Source organism: Sapajus apella, unplaced genomic scaffold (assembly GCF_009761245.1).
Source record: "Sapajus apella isolate SASKATOON/1434 unplaced genomic scaffold, GSC_monkey_1.0 scaffold97, whole genome shotgun sequence".
In the NCBI taxonomy this organism is placed as follows: Eukaryota; Metazoa; Chordata; class Mammalia; order Primates; family Cebidae; genus Sapajus; species Sapajus apella.
The window spans coordinates 5225141-5251362 of NW_022437037.1; the positions used below are offsets into that span (position 1 = coordinate 5225141).

The 26222-nt window shown below is 56.3% G+C and overlaps 1 protein-coding gene across 1 annotated transcript in view; it reads left to right on the forward strand.

Annotated features, from left to right (window-relative positions):
• Positions 1–26222, forward strand: part of ASS1 (argininosuccinate synthase 1) — a 47766-nt gene that overhangs the window by 15360 nt on the left and 6184 nt on the right. The window contains exons 6-12 of the mRNA XM_032257234.1: positions 2210–2280; positions 2921–2951; positions 8137–8227; positions 10847–10931; positions 11507–11571; positions 20317–20448; positions 25856–26012. Of these exons, the coding sequence (XP_032113125.1) occupies positions 2210–2280; positions 2921–2951; positions 8137–8227; positions 10847–10931; positions 11507–11571; positions 20317–20448; positions 25856–26012 (632 nt within the window). The remainder of the gene's footprint in view (positions 1–2209; positions 2281–2920; positions 2952–8136; positions 8228–10846; positions 10932–11506; positions 11572–20316; positions 20449–25855; positions 26013–26222) is intronic.

Here is a 26222-nt window from a genome sequence, read left to right on the forward strand (position 1 = left end):
TTTGCTCAATTACAATTAGAGTGTGTGGGAGGCACCTCAGGACAGAGAGAGGCCGGGAAATACAAATCTCTCCGGTCTCGGGATGATCGCTGTCACTGGCCCTTTATCCTCGCCTTGCTCCTGGAGGGAGGCCCGCTGAGAAGGGAGGCAAGAGTGTTTCCATACTTCCCCCAAAAAAACAGGCTCCGGGGAGGCTGGCTGGCTGTTTCTCTTAGCACCCAGTGGCTGAGCTGAGTGAGGAGCGAGGCCGGAGCCCAGCAGGCCACTGGCACGCGTCTGCTGGAGGGTCCAGCCTGGCCTTGTACAAGGTCTGGGTGCCCATGCCTGGCTAGGGCACAGGGCGAGAGTGGGGACTGAAGAGTCCTCAGATTCTAGAGTATATCCTGAGCTGGTTTTTGTTTTTTTGAATTTCTGTCTTCATTTCTAATATGGTAACTTTTTTTGTTTGTTTGAGATGGAGTCTCGCTCTAACGCCCAGGCTGGAGTGCGGTGGTGTGATCTCACCTCCACCTCCCAAGTTCAAACCATCCCCCTGCCTCAGGTTCCTGAGTAGCTGGGATTACAGGCGCCTGCCACCATGCCCAGCTAATTTTCATATTTTTAGTAGAGACGGGGTTTCACCAAGTTGGCCAGGATGGTCTTGATCTCCTGACCTCGTGATCTGCCTATTGAGGCCTTCCAAAGTGCAGGCATTACAGGCGTGAGCCACCCCGCCCGGCCTAATATAACTGTTGATGAGATAATCTGCGTAAACTTAGGCTCTAGCACTGAAATGTCCTTTTAAGAAAAAACACTTAGGCTCTTTGGGGCCCTCTGTGATTTTTTTCTTTTGTTTTCTGAGATGGAGTCTCACTCTGCTGCCCAGGCTGGAAGGCAGTGGCACTATTTCTGCTCACTGCAACCTCCGCCTCCCAAGTTCAAGCGATTCTCCTGCCTCAGCCTCCTAAGTAGCTGGGGCTACAGGCGTGTGCCACCATGCCTGGCTAATTTTTGTATTTTTAGTAGAAATGGGGTTTCTCCATGTTGGCCAGGCTGGTCTCAATCTCCTGACCTCAAGTGATCCACCCACCTAGGTCTCCCAAAGTGCTGGGATTACAGGTGTGAGCCACTGCGCCTGGCCTCACAGCCTATTTTATAGTGAGTCTCCTGACCTCCTAGAAAACCCCAAACCCAGGGGAAGCAGCCGCTCCCTGGAGGAGCTTCTAGAATCTCACGGTCTTGGGAATGAGCCTAAGTAGGGTGAAGCCCATCAGGAGAGAGATGGGGGTGTGACGTAGTGGGGGCTGCCTGTGGTTCCCGAAGGGACCCAGTGGGGCCAAGGGGCTGAAGGGGCTCAGAGGCAGAGCATCCATTCCTGCTGGCTCCGAAGGGCCCCTTCACTGCACTCTGCCCAGTAAGCGTGGGGCCGAGCGAGCAGCGCCAGGTGTCCAAGTGCAGGCAGAGGCTGGAGTGCTCGTGCTGGATTCCAGGTGGGTGTCAGCAAGGGTGGTGCGGGTCACCAGGGCAGCCAGCCTCATCTTCCTCCTCCCCTTAAGGCTGAGTCAGGTGGGCCTTCCACGAGTAACCTGCAGCCTTTTTAGCCTGGGCGTCCTGGGCAGAGATCATGGGTGTCCTTCTGTAACAACAGACTGGACCATTTAGAAAGGAAAACAGCCAGAGCCGAGTCCCGTGGAGACAGGGGAGTCTGCCGGGTCTGCAGAATGATCCGTTGCGCCCAGCTGGGGGAAGGGTGGTCCTGGAAGGTGCCGGCCGTGAGCTGAAAGCTCTCCCTGTGTCCCTCCTGTCCTCGGGTCCACAGGACACACCACATGGGAGCGGATGCCAGGCACCCTGGTTCATTTCCTTGTCCGCAGTGGGAGGGGGTTCACATCAGCCCCAGATCTTGTGGGGGTGGCCTGGGGAGCTGGTGCTGGGAGACCTGGGCGCGGCACCCGGGCCACTTGCTCGGTGCTTCAGGAGTCCCTGAAGTGTAGACTCAAAGTCTTCCGGAAGGAAAGGTCGGCATCTCAGACACACGGTCCTGCGGTTTCTCTGGGGCATGTCCAGCAACAGGGTCCCCACAGTGGGGTGACCTACATTAGGAGGTAGCCGGGGTCTTGTCTGAATGGGGGCCCGAGTTTGGGATGCTCTGAAGAAGCAGGGCCCTGGGTCTGCCCTCACGTCTCCTTCCAGCCGCCTCACCCCCGCCCTGTGTTGTCTCTTTCCTCAGCAACATGGGATTCCCATCCCGGTCACGCCCAAGAATCCATGGAGCATGGACGAGAACCTCATGCACATCAGGTGATGCCCGCCCTCCACTTGGTCCTCCTGGGCTCATTCCAAAGGACAGCCACGCGCTGCCCCAGGACATGCTGGTGACCACCACCCCCGTGGTCCCTGCACCGGGATGTGCTGCTGACTCCCCACATCAGTAGTCCTGCCCTTGGGGAGCTGAGAGGCCTCAGGCAGGACAGATGTGGAAGCACCCAGCTCTTGCACTGCCCTCATTGCAGTTTTGCTCAGTGTTGTTGGGGAGATAGATCATGGGGACCTGGCCTCATCAAGAGTATCAAAGAGGGCTTCTTGGAGGAGGTGGCATCCAGGTTAAAACCTCAAGGATGGAGAAGAGGCCCAGATGGGGCACAGGGAAGAGTGTTTGAGGCAAAGCACCTCCGCCCCCCCATACACACACACCACCATGTGCAGAGCCTGGAGCAGTCCCCAGAAGACTGAAGGAAAAGCTCCAGCTCTTCCTTACAACCTGCGGCTCCACGGGCAACTGTGGTGGGCCCAGAATGTTCCAGGCAGGTTGGCAGCAGATGCTCTGGCAGCGAGTAAAAGGCAGAGCAGGCTCGTGGGCACAACGGGGTGTGTGTGTTCGGGGGTGGGGGTGTGTCGTGCTCCTCCCCAGCTGACCCCGTCTTTCCTCTCCCCTCCACAGCTACGAGGCTGGAATCCTGGAGAACCCCAAGGTAATCCCCCCACCCCCATCTCCTCCCAGCTGGCCACCTTTGATGGTGGCTGCTCCGTGCCGATGCTGTCTGATGTATTTGTAGCCTAATTTGAAATTTCACGGGGGCCAGCCGTGGGGCTGGGGCCGAGCCCTGCCTGTGTTCCCCAACCCCCCGCCAGCCCTCCTCCATCCACCCTCTCCTAGGCTGCGCTGGAAGACCTCCCCCACCCTTCCTCTTCTAATTGCCGCTGGGATGAACAGGGGAAGGAAATATCTCAGGGCAGCATAGAGAGTGTGATTGTGAGGCAATAAAGAAGTAATTAGGCAGATGAGACACTTGGGGGAGGGCCCAGCCTGTGCCCACCGGCTCCCAGAGCCCCCAGGCTGTGCTGCTGGAGTCTTGGTTGGGGGGGCGGTGGGCATGGCCGAGAGCCCCGGGCCCCATTTGTCCAGATCCGAGTTACGCACCCGCCACCGCTGGCCACCCTGATCCCATCCCAAGCCTCCCGGGTGGGACGGGCTGGGCCCTGAGCTCTTTTTGAAGTTTAGGGTTTCTCTCCCGGGGGTAGGGGGCTTCTTTGTGTCTTCCCCTGCCAACGGTGGGAGGTGGGGGAGGCAGGGCCGAATCTATCATGGGAAGAGAAAAATCTCTTTGTCCCTGGGGGCTGTGTCTCATTCCTGGGCCCAGCCGCACGCCCTGGGGAGGCTGGTTTGGGGGTGGGAAAGTGTGCCTGTTGAGGGGGTGCAGCTGGGCCCCCCCCCCCGGTGGGGGGAACCAAGAAGGCCAGCTGGAGGGGAGGGTGCCCGGGGAAGTCTGGCGAAATTGGGGAGCGCCAGAGCCCTGCCCAGGATTCCCCGGGGCCCTGGCGTCTGTCACTGTCACCGCTGCCTCGGTGTTGGCTGTAATATGATGTGGCAGTCACCATGTCTGGGGAGCAGGCCTGGGTGGCATTGTCCTGGCGTGGCTTCCCGGGACGCCCGCTGGGAGCATCCTCACTTTACGGGTGAGGAGAGTGAGGCCTGGTGTGGTGCGCCAGCTGCTCAGGGGAGGGAACGGGCTGGTGCCCTCCAGCTCTGTGGCTCCCCCACTGCCCACAGCCCCCTCCCTGTCCAAACCTATCACTCAGGAGAGCCGGCACCCTTGCCCCCTGGGGGCTGATGGCCCCTGCATGTGGCTGCTGCCTGCTGGTCACAGGTTTTTCTAGTTCATGCTCTGCTGACCCCACAACACTCCGGCCAGCCACCCTAATTAGCCAGTCAGTCAGCTCCAAGGGGGGCGGGGAGGCCAGGCCTGCAGAGTGGCTTCCAGGCAGGGTGTCCTCAAAGCCCTGTGGGCCCCAAGCAAGCCGGGAAACCACTCCCGGCTGTTCTCCAGACAGCCTGCGGCCTCTGTAAGCAGCTTCTGGAGGCAGAGGAGGCCCCCCAGAATAGAGGACCTCAGGATTGAGAGAGCAGAGCAAGCCCAGAGGGAAATCACCCATCTGACGGTGCAGGAGGGCCCTCGGCCCTGGAGCATGTTACTGTGCTGCTGTGGCCGGCCCTGTCCCCTCCCAGGCCTCCTGTCTCATCAGGGCATTGGATGGAGAAGTCGATGCTAAAGAGAATCTGGATTAAGGATCCTGCTACCTCACCCACACTTGGGTCTCAGAGACAGGAAACCCAGTTTAAACCCCAACTTTCCTCCTTATTGCCGTGCACCTTGGGCAAGTTACCCAACCTCTCTGAGCCTCCAGTACTCCTCTCCCAAAGTGGGAAAACACAGCACCTCCCTCCTGGAGCATCTAAAGCGCTTGGCCTGGCACAGGGCAAGCCCTCAGTGGAGCTGAGGTCTCATGTTCCCTTCTCACGGGTGGAAGGATCCAAGGTCCTCTCAGGGTCTCCTCTCAAGAAATGCTGGGCTGGGCTGGGTGTGAGTCACGGGGAAACGTCATTCCTGCTGAGAGGCCCGGGACACCCAGGCACCCAGAGTCCAGCCACTCTGGAAGAGAGTTTGCCACAGCCACGCGGACTCCCCGAGGGCTTCGTGCTGGGGGTGGGGCTCGACGCTAGGATGCACCCTTCCATCTCTGGACCTGGCGGCCCTGTCCCCCTCGGGATGAGCTCAGGGGGATAGAGCTTGGGGAACCCTGCCCCTCCCCCTCTCCAAAAAAAGCCAGGAGACCTGCGGAAGGGAGGGCTTGAAGGCAGATGGCTGAGCCATTTTCTGCCTCCGTGAGGGCTGATTGAAGGGCAATGAGGCAGCTAATGCGAAGAAAGATAGAAATTTACTTGCTTTAACTTCATACGGCCCACAGTGAAAGAGTTCATTCAGTCGCCGGCCCGCCATAGCTGATGGGTGAATAAACCATTTTCAGCATCGATCATGCCTCTACATCATGGTTCAGTTCATGGGCCATTTGCTCCCAATTTCTCCTTCCCGGGCCCTGTTTCATGCTTTCTTTCGCCCTTTCCCCCTACCCCCCACCCGACTCTCTCTCCCTGTCTCTTTTTCTTCACTTTCTTCCCTCCTCCCCGCCACAGATGACATTGGAAGTGAGCCCTCCCGCTGGGAGGGATAAATAGATGGCATTGATACTCGGCAACAAACTATTTGTCATTTGAACTGGGCTTTTAGGAGGGAGAGTAAAAAGGCAGGCGCTTGAGCCACCGCGGAATGCAAAGCAAATGTCATTTTATTTCTATTTAGTTATTTTATGTAATCAGTGCTGTCAGGTGCCTGCTGGACAGCTGCCTCCGACTTCCACTGCAGTCTGCGGAGAGAGAGACGGAGACCCATCCTCCAGTCTCCCCATCCCTGCTCCTTCCAAATGGACGCACTGTCAGCCTCCACTTCGGTCTGGGGCTCCGTAAGGAAGTGTGGCGTTGAGGAGCGGGGGAAGCGACAAACAATGCACTGAATACAGTTGACAGTCTGGTCCAGCATGGGTGGAGGTGGGAGAGAGCTGGGCTTGGGCGGGATCTGGCCCCTCGCACCGGCACCCTGGTTGGAGTTAAGCCCAGGTTTGGGGGAGTCCCAGGCAGATGGAGATGGGGCTGTGGAATTGTGCAGTCACCTCAAGATCCAGTCCAGTTCATTTCACCTTTTTGCTGAGGATGGGCCTTGGGGCCAGTCTGTGCCCAGGGAATGTGGCAGTTGGCAGGGCCCCATGGGCCATCCCTGATGCCCGCCTGCGGCTGCGATGTTCGCTGGCTCCGGCCACAGGCCTCACCCTGTTCCTCAGCTGAGGTTACTACAGCAGCTGGGAACTGGCGTAAGGTGGCTGAAAGAGTCCCTACGTCTAGCTTCAAAGCATGGTTTAGAGAAGCCACCTCTCAGCCTTGGCTTTCCCTACGGTCCATAGAGGCATCAGGCTGGAGGGCCTTCAGGGCCTCTCCTACCTCCTGGAGTCTGTCTTTAGGGAAAGTTCTGGGTTCTTGTTCCCTCCCCACGAATGGGCACTGATGCAGGGATACAGCTGGCCCTGAGTCACATGGCACCTTAGAGGTGGGGGTGGAGGACCCGCCGCAGTCCCTGTCTGAGCTGAGAAGAATCCATTGTCCCGGTTTGCCCAGGACTAAGGTTTCTTAGGACAAAGGGCTTTCAGTGCTGAAACCAGGGCGCTTGGTCACTCTAACATAGAGCCACAGGCAAGTGACCACAGGTGAGTCTCCAGGGCACTTAGGTAGCCCCATCCCACGCAGGGGGGGAGGAGGAGGAGGAGGAGACTGGGCCGAGCCTGTACGTCCATGAGCGAATTCCAGCTGCCCTTTCTACCTTCAGAGCACGTTCCAGTTTGTTCCGGGCCTTCCCTGATTTCTTGTGTATTTTCATGTCCAGTTAAAAAACTTAAGTTGTAAGATAGTCAAGGGCAGGTATCATTTTCCCCATTTTACAGATGAGGAAACTGAGGCTGGAGGAGGCAAAACAGCTTCTCCAAGGCCCTGCAGCCTGAGACCTACAGAGCCTGGGCTTAACTCCAACCAGGGTGCCCAGGCAAGGGCTCCGTTCCCACCCAAGCCCAGCTCCCTCCCACCTCCACCAGCGCTGGGCCAGACTGTCAACTGTATTCAATGCGTTGCTTGTCACCTTCTCTCCTGCCGCACTTCCTAAGGGAGCCTCAGCCTGAGGTGGAGGCTGACTGCGTGCATTTGGAAGGAGCAGGGATGGGGAGACCGGAGGACGAGTCTCCTGGCGTGGGTATTTCCATCACTCTGAAATCTGACGTATATCGTGGGGGTCCTGTCCTGGGTGCCAGGGAACAAGTTCCACATGGTCTCTGCCTGCAGGGAACTCACAGTTGCAGCTACAATCCCTCCCGCTCAGCCTTGATTCCATGTGTAGATGGGGTAAGGGCGCTGGACCCTCTCACCAAATGGGGCTGCTGAGAACTCACCCTGCAGTTGGGAAGTGACAGGTGAATGTCTGCAAAGGTTTTTTAAAGCGAAGATGACACCGTAGTTCCTAGATGTTGGCAGGTGAACGAGCGCCCCGGGCACAGGATGCCCATGGGAGGGACCTGAGCAGTCAGGCCCAGGAGGCCCCAGTCCCCACAGTGGCAAGTGTCCAAGCCACAGCCTGGGGGAGCCAGGGCCTCTGAAGGTGGGAGGGAATTTCGAGAGTTCCAGGCAGCACGCAGCCCCTCCACCACCGCCTCAGACGAGAGAGGCCGGTTTTCCAACACGCCCAAGAAGAAATATACATAAAGGTTGATGTGTTTTCAAATGGGTTTTTGCTTTGCTCTTCTCTTTTCTCCCTGTGAGTATTAACCTTGGGGACCCCAGGGACGGCTCAGCTTGCTGGAGCACCTGCTGGGTCACACGCAGTCATTAGCTTTGCGGTCAGTGCAGAATAAACCCCAATTCCCAGGCTGGCGAGAGCATGCGTACCGCTCCCGGGAAGCCCTGGGAACGCCGCCTCGTTCCTCCAAAGTCACACTTTTTCCTGCCTGACTTGTTCCTCTCCTGCTATTCTACCTCCAGCTGTGGGGGCGTCGAAGAAAAAGATGAGATCAAGTTGAGGGGAAAAATTGTCTGATTTCTTGAGCCCTTTGTTTCCCAGGCCCCTGGCAAGCAGGGCTGGTGCTAGGCTGGGGGCTGGGGTGTCTGCTGGACCCCACCAGCTGGTGGGGAAGTGGACAGGGGAGAGGGGTGCAGATCCCTGCAGGAGGTGGGGTGCAGGGGTCCGCGGACTGGCATGTCATCCTCCCATCTCTGTCTTTTGTCAGAACCAAGCGCCTCCAGGTCTCTACACAAAGACCCAGGACCCGGCCAAAGCCCCCAACACCCCTGACATTCTTGAGATCGAGTTCAGAAAAGGTACGTGCCACCTGTGGGGACTCAAAGGGGGTGGACTCTTGGGGCCCTGACCCCTTTCCCCTCCCAGCCTGGGAACCAAGACCCTCTTTACCCGCCACCCCCTTGCATTCCTGGAAGCCAGAGTTGAGGCAGGGGCTCCAGGGGTTCCCCACAGCCCACTTCCCTGGACAGTACGAGCATGGATCTCCCCAGGCCTGGGAGGAGCATGCCCTTGGCCGCCCATCACGCAGGTTCATGGGTACCAGGTCGGGAATGAGAGCACTCTAGCTCTTGAACAGACTCAGCTTTCCTGGGCCTCATTTTCCTCGCCTGTATCTGAGGATGAAAGAGTCCGTACTGTTTTCTCGGGGTAGAACAAGGCCTGCGTGGGAGCGTCCAGCCCCAGGCCCTGGCCCCGGAAGGTGCTTGGTAACAGTGAGCTGGCCTCAGGGAGTCCTGGACCCCAGATGGAAAGGCTTCCCCAGTCCTCACTGAGCCTCTCCGGGCCTCACCTGCCGACCCCAGGTTCAAAGCTGCGGCTACTCTTGCTCCCCTCATCAGTGCGGGCTGTCCTGATCGCTCCCTCCTCCTCGCTGCTGTCAACCAGAAGTGTTTGCTGGCCTTGCTTGAGTGCCTGGGTATCTGAGATTGGGAGAAGGCATCTCTTGGCCTGGAGGAAGGATAGAGAAGCGAGGCATGCCTGTCCAGGCTTGGAGGGCTCAGAGGGCCCAACAGGGGTACCTTTTCAGGAGGTTGCAAAGATCAGGGAGGCTTTCTGGAGGAGGTGGTGCTGGGCACGAGCGAGGGCATCCCAGAACCAGGCAGGGGGCTCGCCTACCCGTTCACAAAGTGCCTGCCCACACTGGAAATGGGATGAGACAGAGGGAGGCGCCTGGAGAGGATGATGGGGTGGGGAAGCAGAGCTGCAGATCCTGCTCTGTCTTTGCTGGTGTGACCTTGACCTTCACCATTGTTGGGCCTTGGGTGCATCATCTAAAAACGGGCCACGGAGATGATGCTCACAGGTGCCCAGCATGGTGCACGGAATGGGGTCTTGGAGGGTGAGCACTTTAAGCTTTTCTGAGCCTTTCCCAAGAGCCTGGCCAACCCAGTGAGCATCTTCCTCGCTCTCCTCCATCTGTCCCAACCTGCTGGGGGCCAAAGAGGCCCCCGAAGGCAGCCGGGTCCCCAGGCCTGTTTGCAGGCACAGAACCTCCCTTGAGAATCATCTCTGAGAAGATGGTGGGAGCGACCCCAGCAGCACTTCCTGGCTCCCTGCATGGGGCCCCCCAGGAGCCCAGAGAGCCCCGAGGGTGGGAGGCGGGTGGCAGCCTGTGGAGGGTCCTGGGGACCAGGCTCCAGCAGCCCTGCCCGACGAACGGGGCAGCTCCGAGGGCTGAGCTGGATAAGAAACGTGACCCATTGTCATGATTTGGGGACTGTCTGGAAGGAAAAAAAAAAGATGGGAGGAACCCTCCCCTGGCTAGTGCCCATTCACTCTCTAGTTAATTTATTTGAAGTTTTAATCTAATTATTAACTATTTTAAAGGCTAAGAGGCTTTCTCCGGCAGCAGCACCAACAATGTCACCTCTTCTCCCGGGCAGGCCCCATCTAAGGCCCCAGTGAAGGCCGATAATAGGACCGGGGAGGGAGAGAAAGGGAGAGGGAGAGGCAGGGGGTGGCGAGAGGGGCTTAAGGTTCATTATTGGGCAGACTTACATTTAATAGCAATTTACAACCAAGTTATAAAACCCCTGGAAATGGGGGTTAAGAATGGCGAGGCTGACAGCGCCTTCAGCGAAGCCCCTCCGAGCGGCGCCTGGCTAATAAAGCCGCTATTGAGGCCTGATTGGCACCCGATGGCTCGCTCCATGGTAATGAGCCGGGCAGATGGGTGGGGGATTAGCCGCCAACTTTGAACAGCTTTTCTTTGTCACTGTTTCAGCTCTCTTGTTAGCCCCAATACATTTATTGCTCATTTCACACCGCTCGAGAAAGTGCCCCTTGCTATTCAGAGTCAACCCCGAACCCACCCACTGGCCCCCCACCCCCTTCCCTCCTGCCCTCCTGCCACCCCAGACCCAGCTCCAACACCTCGCCTGCTGCAGCGGGCACCGTGTCACCCCCATCAATCAGATGGCTGCGTGCGGGTCTGGGGTACAGGGTCGGGGCTCGGGGTCCGCCTGACAGACGTGGCAGGGGGTGTGTGTGTGTGTGTGTGTGTGAGCGAGCGAGTGTGTGTGTGCTTGGGCCCAGCCACACCTCGGCCAGGCGGCCCCCGGGTGACTGGTGGGACAGAAGGTGCTCCCGGAGTAAGACAATGGTGGAGCGTGAAATTCAATTAGTTCAGGGCCTGGTTCCAATTTCACAGCCCCTAAATGCAAAAGGGGCAAAGAGAATGAGAGGGTGGGGGAGAGCGTTTTTATTGCATTTTCCCTTTCATTCTGGGGGGCTTTCTCGCCCCTTCTCTCCCTGCAGCAGGCCTCAACCTGCACAGGGCTTTTGAAGGAGTCATTTGGAGTCCATATCTGTCACATCCATTTAAGGCGTTGCGGGAGGAGGGAGAGGGTGGGGTGGCGGGTGCGGGCTTCTCCGCTGAGCCGGGCCCAGAGGCCCACTGCCCTCTCTTCCCACCCTAGGGGTCCCCGTGAAGGTGACCAATGTCAAGGATGGCACCACCCACCAGACCTCCTTGGAGCTCTTCATGTACCTGAACGAAGTCGCGTGAGTGTCCACCACCCTGTCCCGCCTCCTGGGAATCGCTGTTTCAAGCGAGCCCCGGCCTGGACCATTGCAGCTAATGGTTACGGCAGAGGCTCGGCACAGAGCCCAGGCTGTGTCGCATCCCCATGGCTACAGAGTTTCCCTGACCAAGGCGACCTGTTTGGCAGGAGAGGCTCTGTGGTCCTTAGCCTTGGAAGATAACAACCCCAGGGGGTCTCCTGCCTCCTGACCGTTATGCTGGGGTTCCCAGGCCCTCGGCTGGTTGGCAGACCAGCATAGAAGGAAAGGTAGCAGTAGTCAGCTCTGGTGCCAGGCAGGGCCCCAGGACACAGATAACAGAAGGAACAATTTGAACCCACACCTGGGCAATCCCTTTTCTCTCTGGGCCTCAGTTTCTCCACCTATCCCGTGGGCACCTGGGCTAGGTGACCCGGCTCAGATGTCCTGAGTCTTAGATCCTGAGATGCTGCCTAACGTGTGGCCTAAGTCGTGCCCACCCTGGGGCAGCCCAGCTGGGTGGGTGACTCTGAGCCTTACGGTAGCACCTGGACCCAACTGACCGTATCTTCCCACAGGGGCAAGCATGGCGTGGGCCGAATTGACATCGTGGAGAACCGCTTCATTGGAATGAAGTCCCGAGGTGAGTCTGCTCAGCACCCTCCAGGGCCCAGCAAACCCCTGAGACCCTGTCCCCTTTAGAGGCTACTACCCCATGCTACGTGGGCGACCTGGGGCAAGTCCTTTGACCGCACCTCTGAGACTGCAGTGTCCCTCCTGCCAAGCGGGGATCATGGGCCCTTTGCCACTGACTTTCAGGGTGTTAGAAGGGCTGTCCAAGGACTGGGAGGGGTCTGGCAAGGGCCGGGAGTCTCCGAGGAGCAGGGAGGCCAGGGCTAGGCCTGGAGGTCAGGCTGTCTTGTGTTTGGGGTGGGCAGGCCAGGTTTGGAGGCAGACCGTGCAGGCCCAATTTCGTGGTCATTAAGACCAGGCAGGGTGGGAATCCTGCCAGGGTTGGGCGCTGTGGCTGCACAGGCACTGGGAGCCGGCCAGGGCCTAAGGGCCTGTCCCAGCATCAGGCAGGGCTGGTGGGTCCTTTTTCCAGGGATGGTTGGGGCTGAGGCTCAGTGTGACCTCTAGGCTGCCTAGCCCCCTATCTGCCTCTGGCTGGGCCCAGGAGCAGGGCAGCTGGTCCCCAAGTAGGTGCCTCTGCTTTCTCTTAGTAGCCAAAAGCCCATGGTTCCTTTTGTCAGCCACTCACCATTTCATCTTGACCACACCCGCCTTCCCAGGACTCATTTTCCCCATTCACACACCAAGGGGATCTCAGGCCCCTGAGGGTCTGCCAGTGTGTGATAAAGTCAGCTGCGTTCTTTCTGGGGGGATCCTAAGAGGGAGGGGGCAAGGTTTCAGCAGTTGGAGCCCCTGAATTGGGGACCTGAATTTTTAATACTGTTAATGGGGTCAGGGCTTCCTGTTTTGGTAAGTGTTCAGATCTCTTTGCTTAGGGTCGATTTGGAAAGACGCACGGTATAGTCACCACCCCATGTCCCTTGGGCTATTTTTACTAAGACTATAAAATCCACAGAAAGCTCATCACCCCATGTGGGTCAGTAGGTTTGACCTGCCTTCCCCAACGACCTTGGACTTGTCATCTAGTTCTAGGCCTCAGTTTCCCCAAGTGTAATGTGTTAAGTGTTGAGAGTTGCGCTACGCTGGCTCTGACCTGTTTGCATTTACCTGGAAAGGCATGGGAGCACAGAACAGGGAGGCGGGTCTGCCTCCTGTGGTTTTGGCTCCTTGCTTGCTGTTATTCAGGAGAAACAACCTAACTGAAGCTCCGGGAAGGCCTTGAGAACAGTGGTACTAATTAGCTGCTGCCTTTCATCCCACTTACCTTTGTCTCTTACCTATATTAACATGTGACTAGGTGCTCCTTTGTCGCAGCCTGCCCTTGGAAGCCAGCCTGGTGTACACCCTCCAGGGAGAGCTGGGAGGGACCTTGGGGAGCCACAGACCAGCACCGCATTTACAGATGGGGAAGCCAGGGCCGGGAAGGGGTGGGATAGAGGGCTTGCTCCAAATCCGAGGCACTTCAGTGGCAGGACCAGGATTGCCATCTGGGCCCAGAGTAGCATGGAATGGAGGGCTAAGAGCCTAGACTGGAGTTAGAGAGATATGGGTTCAAACTCATGTATGGTGGCAGGAACTGGTACACTGGAAGTGCTCCATAAATAGTCATCAGTCCCCAGGGGGTACAGAATGGGGACAGAGGCAGCCCAGACCCTCTGGGAGCTGTCAGTGTGCCGGCAGGGGGGGTCCAGTACCATACCTGTTGTCGTGCCCTTGCCATACTTCTGGCAGGCGTCACCAGTTGATGCTGGCACTATCCTGTTGACTCTAGAGGTGTCTCAGGGCTGCTTGCAGGAACTACCAAATGATCAGGATTGGCATGTGTGATGAAAATGTATTGCCTTCCCTGTTGGAAAGACAAGGACTGACCTGAAGTCTCTCTGAAATGGCATCCGCTGGGTGGGGATTGTCAAGCAGAGTCTAGCAAAAATGAACTGAAGGAGGTGGTTAGTGAGAAGATCTGGACTGCACATTCTGGGAGGACATCTTGGAGGAGGCGGCAGTAGAATAGGCTTCATGGTAGAATGTGGAATGGGAGCTGAGAGCATTCCAGAGGGTGGTAGACGATGATGGGAGGCACCCCAGGTGGCCTGTTGGATCTGATGGGGACCGACAGCCAGAGACCTGGGAGACGCGCTAAAGAGCTGGTGTCAAGGGTCAAGGCTTTTGGTGCCAGGCCTAACTCCCGATGTTGGCTCTGTCACCATTGGAAAAGCAACTTAGCTTCCCTGAGCCTCAGCTTCATCTGTGAAAGGGGTTATTGTGCAGATCAAATGCAGAGCCCTCCTGATGCTCTGGCACAATAGGTTTGGGTCTGGATGGCAGAGTTGCTACCTTTTTCCCAGGATGGGGGCCTCGTCCCCATAGAAGACCAGAGCCATGACATCAGTAGTCTGTTCCAACCCCCGTGGCTCACCCACCTGCCAAAAGTTCCCTGGAGTCAGCCTTCACTCTGTTCTGGTACTTGGTGGGTGCCGTTGGAGGCTGTCCCCAAAAGCACAGAATGTAGTCCGCGTTGTACAGGAAGAAAATCGGGATTCCAACTGCAAGAACTTGCTGTGTGATCTTAGCCGGGTTTCTCCCTCTGGAACTCCAGTTGTCAAGGGGCCAGATGAGGAGGTCACAGCGTCTCTCCCCGACATCCTCACTCGCCTATTTTCTTGCTTTGCGTTAGGGAGAGAAGAGAAAGTTGCTTGGTAATCTTAGGGTGATGTCTTGTTTTTATTTCTCTACTCCAAATATTTCATGTGAGAAGGAAAGAGATGATAAATTAGGGCGCTGGGGGTTCTCCCATGACAAGATTTTTTTATTAAGTGTACAGTAATGAGAGAAGCTGTTATCGTCAATTATATTGAGGGAAGAGCGGAAAGGTGCTGTTGTCCGTACCTCCATGTACAAGGGGAAGATGTCATTTGTATTGATTTTACAAAGCTCGTAATTGAAATTCGTTAAGGGCTGATTTTTTTCCGGGGGGGTGGGGGTGTGTAGGGAGTTGGGCAGCGCCAGCACCGTGGGTCTGGGGTAGCCTGGTCAGCGGCGCTCAGGGTCAGGGACAGGGGGCTGGGGAAGCTGCGGAAGCTGCCGCTGGAGTAGCTTTCTCTATATTGTGGCTGTTCACATGTCATTATCACATTATCTTTTTAACTCTGGAGGGGGGCTAATTAAGTGAAGTAAATGAAATCAGTGGGGAGGAGAAGGGGGGCACGGCAGGCTGGAGGGAAGCAGGGAAGGCGCCCGCGCACGTCCTTGTGCTCACCATCTTTCTCTCTCCTCTCTGGCCAGACTTCAGCCTCTCCCCTTTCCGCTCTTCTCCCCATCTCACTCCTCCTCCTCGCCTTCCTTTCCTCCTGCCTCTCCCTCTTTCCTCCTCCTTCCCCTCTTCCCTCCCTTGCCCTTCCCTCTTTCCCCATCCTCCCCCCTCCTCTCTTCCCTCCTGTCTCCCTTCCACCTTACTCTTCTACTTTCTGGCCAAGAAGGAACAAGGGCTGCCACCCACTTTCCCAACCTGCCCACCCACCATCTGGAACATTCCAGGTGGAGAATGGAGGGAGATCTGTGAAGCAAAGAGGTTTTCAGCCCCAGAGGCCCACCCAGGATGAGGCCTGCCAGGCACCAGGAGCACAGAGGATGGCTAGAGTTCCCACCCTGACCTGCCTCCCATCACCATGGCAACTGCTTCTCGCCTTGGCCCTGGTACCTAAGAGGGGAGCCCTTGGGCTCCAGCCACCACCCCCCCCATGCCCCAGATTTTCCAAATATTGCTTCTTCTGCTTTCCAAAAGGACCAGAGCCTTTAGTCCAGGTGCCCTCACCCCCAGCCTGTGCCCCAGCTGAGCTGGTGGATCCCACTCAATTCTGCAAAATCGCTTATTCCAGGCTAACCTGGCAGCCTCAGGGACAGATGAGAAGAATCTGAGCCACAGTAGCTGTTTGGTCCCACCTCTTCCTGCTTGTCCACTTCCCCCCAGCCGCCCCTGGCCACCCCTAGCTCCTTGCCCTTCTCTGCACTCCCCGCTGCACCCTTCTTGGCAGTAATTATGGTGTGATTGAAGCCGCTCCGCAGAGATCTGCTGACACCTCTGTCTTTTTCCTGTAAACACGGGGAGATGAAAATAGACACTTGGAGCCGCTGTGCGTGTCACTCCGAAGATGTCTGTTGTCTCTTCTGCGGCAACACAGAGGCTCAGCTGTCATTTTCTCCTTCTTCCTGCGCGGTGGTTTGTATGCCGACTGTCAATAGCCCGAAATCTGTAGCCTTTTAGCATCAGGTTTCTGTCACTGTTTTTTTTTTTTTTAAGTCTTTTTATTTTCCAGAAGAAAAACACAGACATCATCTGTAACCCCTACCCCTGCGGAGAGGAGAGGGAAGAGCCTTGAAATGCGCGCGCGTGCATGCACACACACACACACCCGCGCCGCGCACACACGCACACGCGCGCACATGCACACACACACATGCGCACGCGCACACGCACACGCATGCTTGGAACAGCAGCAAACGGAAAACAAGCTTTTTGATCAGTCGCCATTAACTTAGGAGCAGGAGTCTTAATTGTGCTGATATGTTTCAAGGCTGCAGCCTCTCCTCTTGCCCAGCAGCCCTCTGGGTGGCAGCCGTGAAGCTGGTGCTGGGGGCTCAGGAAGAGGTGAGTTCTGCCCGGCCTCTGCCCACCAGGCACTCTCTGCTCCCCGTGGCACTGGCTTCATTTTCCTGGCGACACCTGTGATGGGCCAGTAGCTGCAGGACCTTAGGCAAGTCATAGCTCTTCCTGGAGCCCTGAACCCCACCTGCGTTCTCCCCTCTCTGGACTGATGGGAGGCGAAGCTGTGGCCTAGAGTGTTCTCGAGACAAGACCGTGAATAAGTAGGGCACAGCTGGACACTGCAGCTAAACACTTACCTTCCAGGTAGGTCCCAGAGGAAGCTGGAACATCAAAGCAGCAGAAATTGGCAATCTTGTTTTCCAGACGGGTTGCCTGGTTCTGAGAGCGGGGGCTGAGACCAGCCAAGGTCACACAGCAAAGCCACTCTGGGCACTTTCTGTAAAGGCAGGTTGCAGGACCCCTGGTGCTCAGCCCCAGCCCTGCAAATATAGTTTGGACTGTGCCCCCTAGTTGGCCCAGCTGAGGACAGAAAAGCAGGGAGGCAAGCCGGGGTCTCTAGGAATTGAAAATGAGGATGGCTCCCATTACTGGCCTGCCCGGGATGACGCTATTGTGACTCTGTGGCCAGTATAAGGACAAGCTTTGCACGTTTCTGGAATTTTCCAAAATTTACCCAAAGTAATCACTAGAAGGCCTGTTTCCAGCCATGTGCCGGGATGGGAGGACCAGCAGGGCTTTGTCAGTGTCCTGCTCTTGGTGGCTCTCGGGAAATTGCTTTATTTCTGGTCATCAGGTTTCTAGGCTAATTGAAAACTTGCTCCTGGAACACTGTTTTAGCTGCCGTTTTGGAGGCCGAGATTTCCGAAGGTTCTGCACACATCGGTCTTTCTAAACACACCGTTGAGCCATTCCCGTTTCTGGTGGCTTGGCACTGTCATGTTTGTTTGGGGTCATGCTTTGTTTTTTTTCAGAGAGGGTCTTGCTCTGTCACCGAGGCTGTAGTGCAGTGGCACAGTGATGGCTCATACAGTGTCCTTGGGCTCAAGCAGTCCTCCCAAGTAGCATACACACCTCACCCAGCTAATTTATCTTTTTTTTTTTTTTTTTTTTTTGTAGAGATGGGGGTCTCCCTACATTGCCCAGGCTGGTCTTGAACTTCTGGGCTGAAACGATCCTCCCACCTTGGCCTCCCAAGTAGCTGGGACCACAGGCACATGCCACCACGCCCAGAGAATTTAAAAATTTTTTTTAGAGATGAGGTCTCACTGTGTTGCCCAGGTTGGTCTTGAACTCGGCTCAAGCAGTCTTCCCGCCTTAGCCTCCCAAAGTGCTGGGATTACAGGTGTGAGCCCCCACATGCCTGGCCTGTCCTCAAGGCTGTCTGTAATGATTTTTCTCAGCCATTCCTCTGTTTCTGCCTCCATCAGCCTTTTTACCACTTCCTGGTTTGTGGCTCTGAGCTGCTCTGCAGAAAATGACAAGGGACCCATTTGAACAGTGTTTACAAGAGTAATGCTGAGGCCTGAGGAACTCACAAGGGATTTGAGGGCTTGGGCCTCTGCGTGGGCTTGGAAAGAGGCCACTTCCTACTCCGAGGTCACAGTTAGATTAAATGGTGGAGTCTGCTGAGGGCTGCAGCCCCCACCAATGACGCAGGGTGGGCTCTTTCGTGGCACACGATACTCATATTTGCTCCCGGTGGCTGTGAGGGGCTTTCACAAGCGTGTGACCTGACACCATATCAGCCTCAGTGAGAACCCAAGCGTTTCCTCTATCACAACAGCCCAGACTTGGCCGTTTCTCTCCAGCTCTGGTTAGCGCTTGGTCACTTTCCCAAAGGCCCTTAGAGGCCACCAGGAGCTAAGATGGGAGACCCCAGTGCTGGTCCCATTCTCCCTCCAATTGACTAGGGAAGCCACTCCCCTCCGCAGGCCTCAGGTTCTCATTTGTAAGACTGGTGTGAGACTAGACTGAAGGTGAGTCCAGAGGGGCTTCTGCCCCTCTGTCTGATACCAGGTTTGCACCGGAGTGATCCCAATGGGTCTTAACAGCAAGCTCTGACATTTCCGTGATTCCAAGACTTAGAGATCAAAGACTGGAGTTCTCCAAGGAGGAAGCTTCTGGTTAGTGCATGAGGGCTCGGCAGACTCAGCCTCCCCAGATCCCCATTGGGCTTCAGAGTCAACACGAATCTCCTTTGTGGTTTTTAAAACATTTTTAAAATTATGGTAAAATACATGTAACATAAAATTGAGCATTTAAAAAAATGTGTAAGTATGCCGCTCAGCGGCCCATTCACAGGCCTGTGCAGCCATCACCACCCTGCACCTCCAGAACATTCTCATTTTGCAAAGCTGAGATCCTGTCCCCGTGAAACACTCCCCATCTTCCCTCCCCCAGCCCCTGGCAGCCACCATTTCTGTCTGTATGATTCTGACTACTCAAGGGACCTCCTATGGGTGGAACATAAGAGTGTTTATTTCTGTGTGCCTGGCTTGTTTCACTTAGCATAATGTCCTTACGCTTATGCTGTGGCATGTGTCAGGATTTCCTTCCCTTTTTTTTTTTTTTTTTTTTAAAGACTGAGTCTTGCTTTGTTACCCAGGTTTGAGTTCAGTGGTGTGATCTTGGCTCACTGCAACCTCTGCCTCCCTGGCTCAAGCGATCCTCCTGCCTTAGCCTCCCAAGTAGCTGCGACTACAGACACACACCACCATGCTCAGCTAATTGTTTTGGTATTTTTAGTAGAGATGGGGTTTCATCATGTTGGCCAGGCTGGTCTTGAACTCCTGACCTCAGGTGATCTGCCCACCTCGGCCTCCCAAAGTGCTAGAATTATTACAGGTGTGAGCCATTGCACCTGGCCTCCTGCCTTGACGCTGAATAATATTCCACTGTGTGGATGGGCCGCATTTGCTAGTTCACTCATCCCTCCACACCTAGCTTGCTTCCGTCTCTTGGCTGTTGGGATTAATGCTGCTATGAACATGAGTGTACAGATCCTTTGTTTTTTTTTCCAAGCAGCCAATGTAGAAAGATGATGTTAGTAGATGACTAAGGATCTATTAGTAGATTCCCAGGATAACTGACAGCCTGCCCTTTTAGTGATGTAACATCGTGTGGTGGAGGAAAGGAAGCTTGCGGCATAGAATCCATGGAGATGGGGGGCTTCGGCCCCTGCTCCACCCAGACAGCAGCGATGGGGCAGGTTTGCCCAAGGCCAGCTCTCTGAGGTTGATTCGAGAGGTTGCATTCCTGGTGGTCCGGGCTGTGTGACGTGAGCAGTCCTGCCTCTTGGCGCCCCACTGTTCTCCAGTGCAGTAGGGTGCTGAGGAGCGGGCCTTCCCAGACCCAGATCAGCCCAGGGCTGGGCACCACTGTCACTCAGAGATCATCTGTTCCAGGCAGGTTGTTTTGCAAATGGAGGGACTAGGCCTCAGGTCACAAGAGGGGACTTGAGTAATCCCATCCCCCTGACCTTCCAGGGTGGGGCCTCCACAGCCAGTTGACCCACAGGGCAGCAGACAGCACTGGTGAGGGACTTGGAGGCCTAGATCCAGTTCCCAGCTCCTCCTAGAGCAAACCATTTCTCTTCTTGGGCTCAGTTACCCCATCTGTATAGTGGGGTCAGCCCCGGTGATTGCCCAAGCCCTCTGCCACCCCAGTGGCCTCTGGAGAGACCTGGCCCCAGGGGCTCCTTGGGCTGAAGGTGGCACATGTGTACACATGTGTACACATATGCACAGCCGCCCCCGCCCCTGGCTCCCTGGTGGAAGGGAGGAAGGGATATTTGGGGCCCCGGGCTCTACTGTAGTGGCTTTAATTACAGGCTTTCAACCTCGGGCCGGTGGGCATGCATGGGGAGGGAGGGGTTGCTGCTCCGAAACCCTGTCATTTTCTAGCGTCTGAGGGCCCCTTCAAAGGGGGCATCTAGACATTTTCTCCACAAGCCGCAGAGTGGACTGTCGTGGCCCCAGCATGAACATAATGACAGATGCATTTTGCAGCAAGCTGGGAGTGAATGGGTCCGACCGGCTTGTCTCCTGTCAGAGGAATCATTATTATTTTTTTTTTTTGTCATTTGCTGACAGTTTGGGTTTCATACGTTTCTCTCTTTTTCCTCCTTTTCCCCCTGCCTGGAAAAATGGCTAGGTATCTACGAGACCCCAGCAGGCACCATCCTTTACCACGCTCATTTAGACATCGAGGCTTTCACCATGGACCGGGAAGTGCGCAAAATCAAACAAGGCCTGGGCTTGAAATTTGCTGAGCTGGTCTATACCGGTGCGTAAGTCTCTGTGGCTGTCCCCTTTAACTGCCCCCCAAGGGATCCCAAATCACCCTCATGTGAGGCCCTAAAAGACACAGGCTAAAGGGGGTTGAGGGAAAGTGCAGGGAGCAGGGGCTGCTGAGACCTACCCTGCCATGGGGCATGTCCAGGGAGATGCCCCAGCCTCCCAAGCTGTCCAGCAGCCTCCACGGCCCAGTTTGCCTGACTCCAGCACGTGCCAGGTGCTGGGCACTGTGTGGCAGCATGCCTCGTCCCACGTGGTCCTCACAACCTTCCTAGGATGTCTGCAGCTCCCTGTACACGTGAGGAAACTGAGGCTGAGAAGGAAAGGATAAAACCAGAGGTGGCCTAGCTGGGTTTGACCCCCAGGTCAGGCTGTCTCCAGGCAGAACCTGGATCTACTCCAGGAATTCAGCCCCAGATCCCAGCTGCAGGAGCCAGATCTTGACTGTGAAAAACCGGGGTGGCCATGGGGCGACAGGCCTGAGCCTTGCCACAGACCCAGCCCATGTGCGGAAGGACCAGTGGGTGACAGGAGCACCCACCGTTGGGGGTGTCCCTGTTTTGCTGGTGAGGAGCCTGGGTTTCCAAGCCTCCTGACTCCAAAATCTAACACTCCTGTGGTATAACAGGGGTCCCCAAACTACAGTCCCTGGGTCAAATCCAGCCTGTCATCTTTTTCTTCAGCCCATGAGCTAAGAATAGTTTTTACATTTGTATTTTATTTATTTGGGACAGTTTCACTCTTGTTACCCAGGCTGGAGTGCAATGGTGTGATCTTGGCTCACTGCAACCTCCACCCTCCCTGGTTCAAGCGATTCTCCTGCCTCAGCCTGCCGAGTAGCTGGCATTACAGGCGCTTGCCACCATGCCCAGCTCATTTTTGCATTTTTAGTAGAGACGGGGTTTCACCATGTTGGTCAGGCTGGTCTTGAACTCCTGACCTCAGGTGATCTGCCTGCCTTGGCCTCCCAAAGTGCTGGGATTACAGGCATGAGCCACTGTGCCTGGCCAGTTTTTACATTTTTAAATGGTTGGGAGAAAAAAAATTTTTTAATGCTATTTCATGATAAATTATATAAAATTCAAGTGTCACCAGGTACAGTGGCTCATACCTGTAATCCCAGCACTTTGGGAGGCCTAGACAGGATCACCTGAGGTCAGGAGTTCAAGACCAGCTGGGTCAACATGGTGAAACTGTCTCTACTTAAAAATACAAAAATTAGCTGGGCATGGTGGTGCATGCCTATAATTCCAATTACTTGGGAGGCTGAGGCAGGGGAATCACTTGAACCCAGGAGGCGGAGGTTGCAGTGAGCCGAGATCGTGCCACTACACTCCAGCCTGGACAAGAATGAGACTCCACCTCAAAAAAATAAAAAATTCAGGCCAGGCACAGTGGCTCATGCCTGTAATCCCAGCACTTTGAGAGGCCAAGGCAGGTCACCTGAGGTCAAGAGTTCATGACCAGCCTGACCAACATAGACAAACCCTGCCTGTATTAAAAATACAAAATCAGTGGGGCATGGTGGTGCATGCCTATGATCCCAGCTACTCGGGAGGCCGAGGCAGGAGGATCACTTGAACCCGAGAGGGAGAGGTTGCAGTGAGCTGAGATCGCGCCATTGTACTCCAGCCTTGGATGCCAGGGGACCCGTGCAAAGTTAGTTAATAGGCTAGCTACCTGGGCTAAGCTCTCCTCCCCGCCTCTCCCCCTCCACTCCCAGGGTTTGTTTCCTTTTAAGCCTCCTAATCATGGTAACTCATCTCAGGATTTCAAGAGGTCTCAGTGGTTATTGGGTGGTGGTAGTTCTCCCTACCATTGTTCCTGGCAGCTTTGAAGCCAAGTTCTGCCCCCTTTCCCAGGTATAGACAGGTGCTTAAATACCATTGTCTCCTGCGGGCTCTCCAGCCTGGAGGGATTGCAATCCTGAAAGGAGGATTTTGGTTACAAGTGAGCGAATCATTAAGATGTGGCAGAGGAGAGCACACCTGGCCCGGCTGCTCCGGGTCGGCAGAGGCTGATGCCAGTGGCCATGGCTGCCACTAATCCTGCCGTCGTGCTGCCAGGCTGAGCTGGGCACCTGACAGGTATTATCTAATATTAGCTGTGCAGAGGTGAGGAAATGGAGGCCCCCAGCTGAGGGCGGTCACCCAGGCTCTCCTGGTTAGTGACGGGCAGCTTTGATCCTGGTTCAGGCCAGCTTCAGTGGCCAAGTTCCCAGTTACTCCACCAGATTCCAGGACGCTCGTGATCAAGGGGTACGGCGGCACAGACAGGGGAGCCCCGGACGTAGGGCATCGTTTGGCCCCCGGCTGCATTCACGATGCCTCTGCACGGGCTGGCTGGGTCGAGTCCCTGCCCTGTCCTGTCAGCAACAAGCCCTCTGCATCCTAAACTGAGGTACGATGATTAGGAAACACAACTTCAGAGGGGAGGCGAGGGCGAGGGGGGGGCTGCCTCCTGGTAGTTGTCACTAATACTGACTTTGCCCAGGTCCGCTGAGGTCCAGGGCCCCACAGACGTCAAGATCAGCCTTGGGCAGCAGGCTGACCGCCACAGCTCAGAAGGGCCATTTGATGCGATTTTCTCATGAGGGATATGGTATAGACCAGGGCTTTGTTTGAGCATGTTTACTTAACCTCCATGAGGCCTCAGTTTTCCCATGTGAAGCGTGGGGGTAAGAGTTCTGTCGGGTGGTGAGGACTAAATGCACGAGTGTTTGGGAAGCATCTGAAGCAGTGTCTGGCAGGCGAGTGCGTACTCCAGCATGTGGCGTGCTTTCCCAGTTTAGAGGCGGGGCCCTGGAGTCTTGCCTCTGGCTGGGTTAATGGTCTTGAGCAGGTCTGTCGCTTCCCTGAGCCTCAGTTTCCCCTCCTGTCAAATAAAGGGCCACAGGCTGAGAGCACGGCAGGGTCTCTTCCCCGTCCCGTCTTGCTCGTGGGTAGAGGGACCCCCCACTCTGCGGCCGTGCTTGGCTTCCTCAGAGCCCCTGTGGTCTCGGCACAGACAGGGAGCATGAGGCACAGGGAAGCCCTCCTGTCCCGGCCTTGCTCCTAGAGGCCCTGGGCTCTGTGATCACTGCCTCCCTGCGTCTGTGTCTGTGTGGCTGGCTGGCTCCTGCTCCTCTCCTGCCATTTCCAAATTGCCTGGTCTGGCCGTATGGGCTGCAGGCAGACTGTCTCCAGGAGTGGCATCCAGGGTTGGCCCGGCAGGACCCCAGCTTCAGGACTCTGGCAGGGCCCAATGGAGCATCTCATTTAGGGGGTATAGCTCGCCTCTTCTTCCCTCACCTCCGTTCCTTCAGCAGTAAAATGGGTATAATGTACAACTCACACAGCATTGTTCCGGTGAGAAAGGATCTCACATGTCTGGCTGGGCCTAGCAGCATGGGGGAGGGGTCCCTCTCCAGCTCAGCCCTAAGCCCCGCCCACAGTTCATCTGCAGGCCTGGGGTGTACAGGGTCTCCCCCTATGCAGTTTCATGGCAGTTTTGCTGTCCCCCAGCCCAGGCTGGGTCCGCTGGGAAAAGAAATCTGAGCAGAAGACCCCCGTGGGGCAGAGGTAGAAGATTCTGAGATAACGCTCGGGCCGGTTGCTCCCACGGAGATCTGTCTTCCCTATCTCTGCCTCCATCTCCTGCCTGTCTTCCAGCCTGGAAACTTGATGGGCTAATTATCCAGCTCCATCAAAAGATGGCCAAGCCCAAGACACCAGGGCCTCGGGGGCTGGGAGGACAAGGGTCTCAGGGTGTGGTAGAAAAAGCCCTGGGCCAGAGTTAGGAGTGCTCTTCCACAGTCTTGCTGTGTGGCCTTGGACAGGTTCTTTCCCTCTCTGGTCCTCTCTTCCCCCGCCCCCGCCCCCGCCGTGTACAGTGAGGGCTGGCGCTGGGCATGGTGTTCAAACAGCTAATGCAAAATGCTTAGTGCTGTGTGTGCATTCTCTCACTGAAACCACATGAACTTTGGTGATATTTTCTCACTGTGCAAATGAAGAAACTGAGGCACAGGGAGGTCGCATCACTTGAAGTGTGGCTGGGATGTGGACTCAAAGGGTGGGACCCTGGAGAGCAAGGACTCAACCTCTACTCTCCCTGCCTGGCCCTCCCCAACCTCTGCAAGCCCCAGGACCCTATCCCAGAGCAGGCCTGTCCCCTTTCCCACGGAGGGCCTCAGCAGGTGCCCCCAGGGGCCTGGGCCTCCCACAATAGCTGCAGCTCCTGGCCTGACCCAGCCCTTTATCAGGGCAGGAGATCATGTGCCATCTGGCCCTGCAGCTGCCCAGGTGGGCTCACCTTCCCAGCTCCGTTTCAGGAAACCCTAGCCTTGCTTTGTCCCTCCCCCTCTGCCGTGGCTGGCCTGCCTGCCCCTTGGTCCCAGCCTCCATCCGCAGAGACTAGAAAGAGGCCCGGGGCAGACTGGGGTCTGAGCACTACCCCTCCCTGGCCTTTAGCACTCTGGGGGAGAGGGAAGGGAGCCTGTTTCTTAGGTACCTCCTGCCCCAGCCTTCACACCAGGGGATGTTCCAGTCACGGAGAAAGCTCCAAGTGTGTCATAGGAAGCAGAGTTGTTACAACGTGGGCCAAGAGAAGTCAGATGTAGGCTCCCCACTTCCAGCCTGTGTGATCCCAGAGAAGTCTAACTTCCCTGAGCCTCCCCTTCCTCACCCAGAAAGGAGAGAGGCTGAGGGCTGTATGAGGGTTCAAGGAGCTAGCGCAGATGAAGCCCGAGCACAGTGCTGCTGCTCATCTCTGCAGACACATTCCGTCTGCCTAGGAAAACAGTAGCAGGAGGCAGAGAACCGCTCACCGAGTCCAGGGGGCCGGCCCGCCCTGAAGGGTGGGCTCCAACCAGGACTCCAGTTCACAGGAGCCCTTCAGGCTGGTGCTGCTCAGTGCTAGGGCCCCCACTCAACAGATGGGGAAACAGAGGCACGGAGAGAGGAAGGCTATATATGGCCATGGTCTGATCCTGAACCACCACCCAGCTGCGCACTGGACACCCATGTGACCAAGCCCCAGGTAGCATGTGCCTCTGAGTCCTGAGGTCTTCTGCCTCCCCTACCAGGATTAGAGCCCAAGGTGGGCTAGGGATGGGGTCCCTCTACCACTGGGCCCCCACTTCCTGGCATGTGGCGCTTCCTGCACACCTGTGGCATGAAGCAGTGGGTCACTTCCCTCCTGACCTTTAGGAAGTGACCCAGATGGCCTCTTACCCACAGGACAGGACTACAAAAGCATGGTCCTCAACTCGGTCACGGGCAATTGCATACTGTGTCAGACTAATGGGAGGCAGTCAAGGTCTACATGGTGGGGTGAAGCATGGGGCACCCTTCCTGTGCTCTCACCCACAGCAGGCAGCGCAGGAGGCCCCCTGATCCCCTCCCGTTCTCTCCCCTCAGGTTTCTGGCACAGCCCGGAGTGTGAATTTGTCCGCCACTGCATCGCCAAGTCGCAGGAGCGAGTGGAAGGGAAAGTGCAGGTGTCCGTCTTGAAGGGCCAGGTGTACATCCTCGGCCGGGAGTCCCCACTGTCTCTCTACAACGAGGAGCTGGTGAGGTAGGTGCCCCACACCTCGCCCTGCCCCCGGCTTAGTCGCGGAGCCTGGCTTTTGACTGGATCCTCAAGACATCTGTGCCTCAGCACATGTCAGGAGCTGTGCAGAGCACAGAGAGACGGTCACAGAGTATAGACACTGCCATGCCCTGGTGGAACATACAGGCTAGCTGGGGAGAAAGGCTTGGATCAAACTATCACCAGAATGTCGAA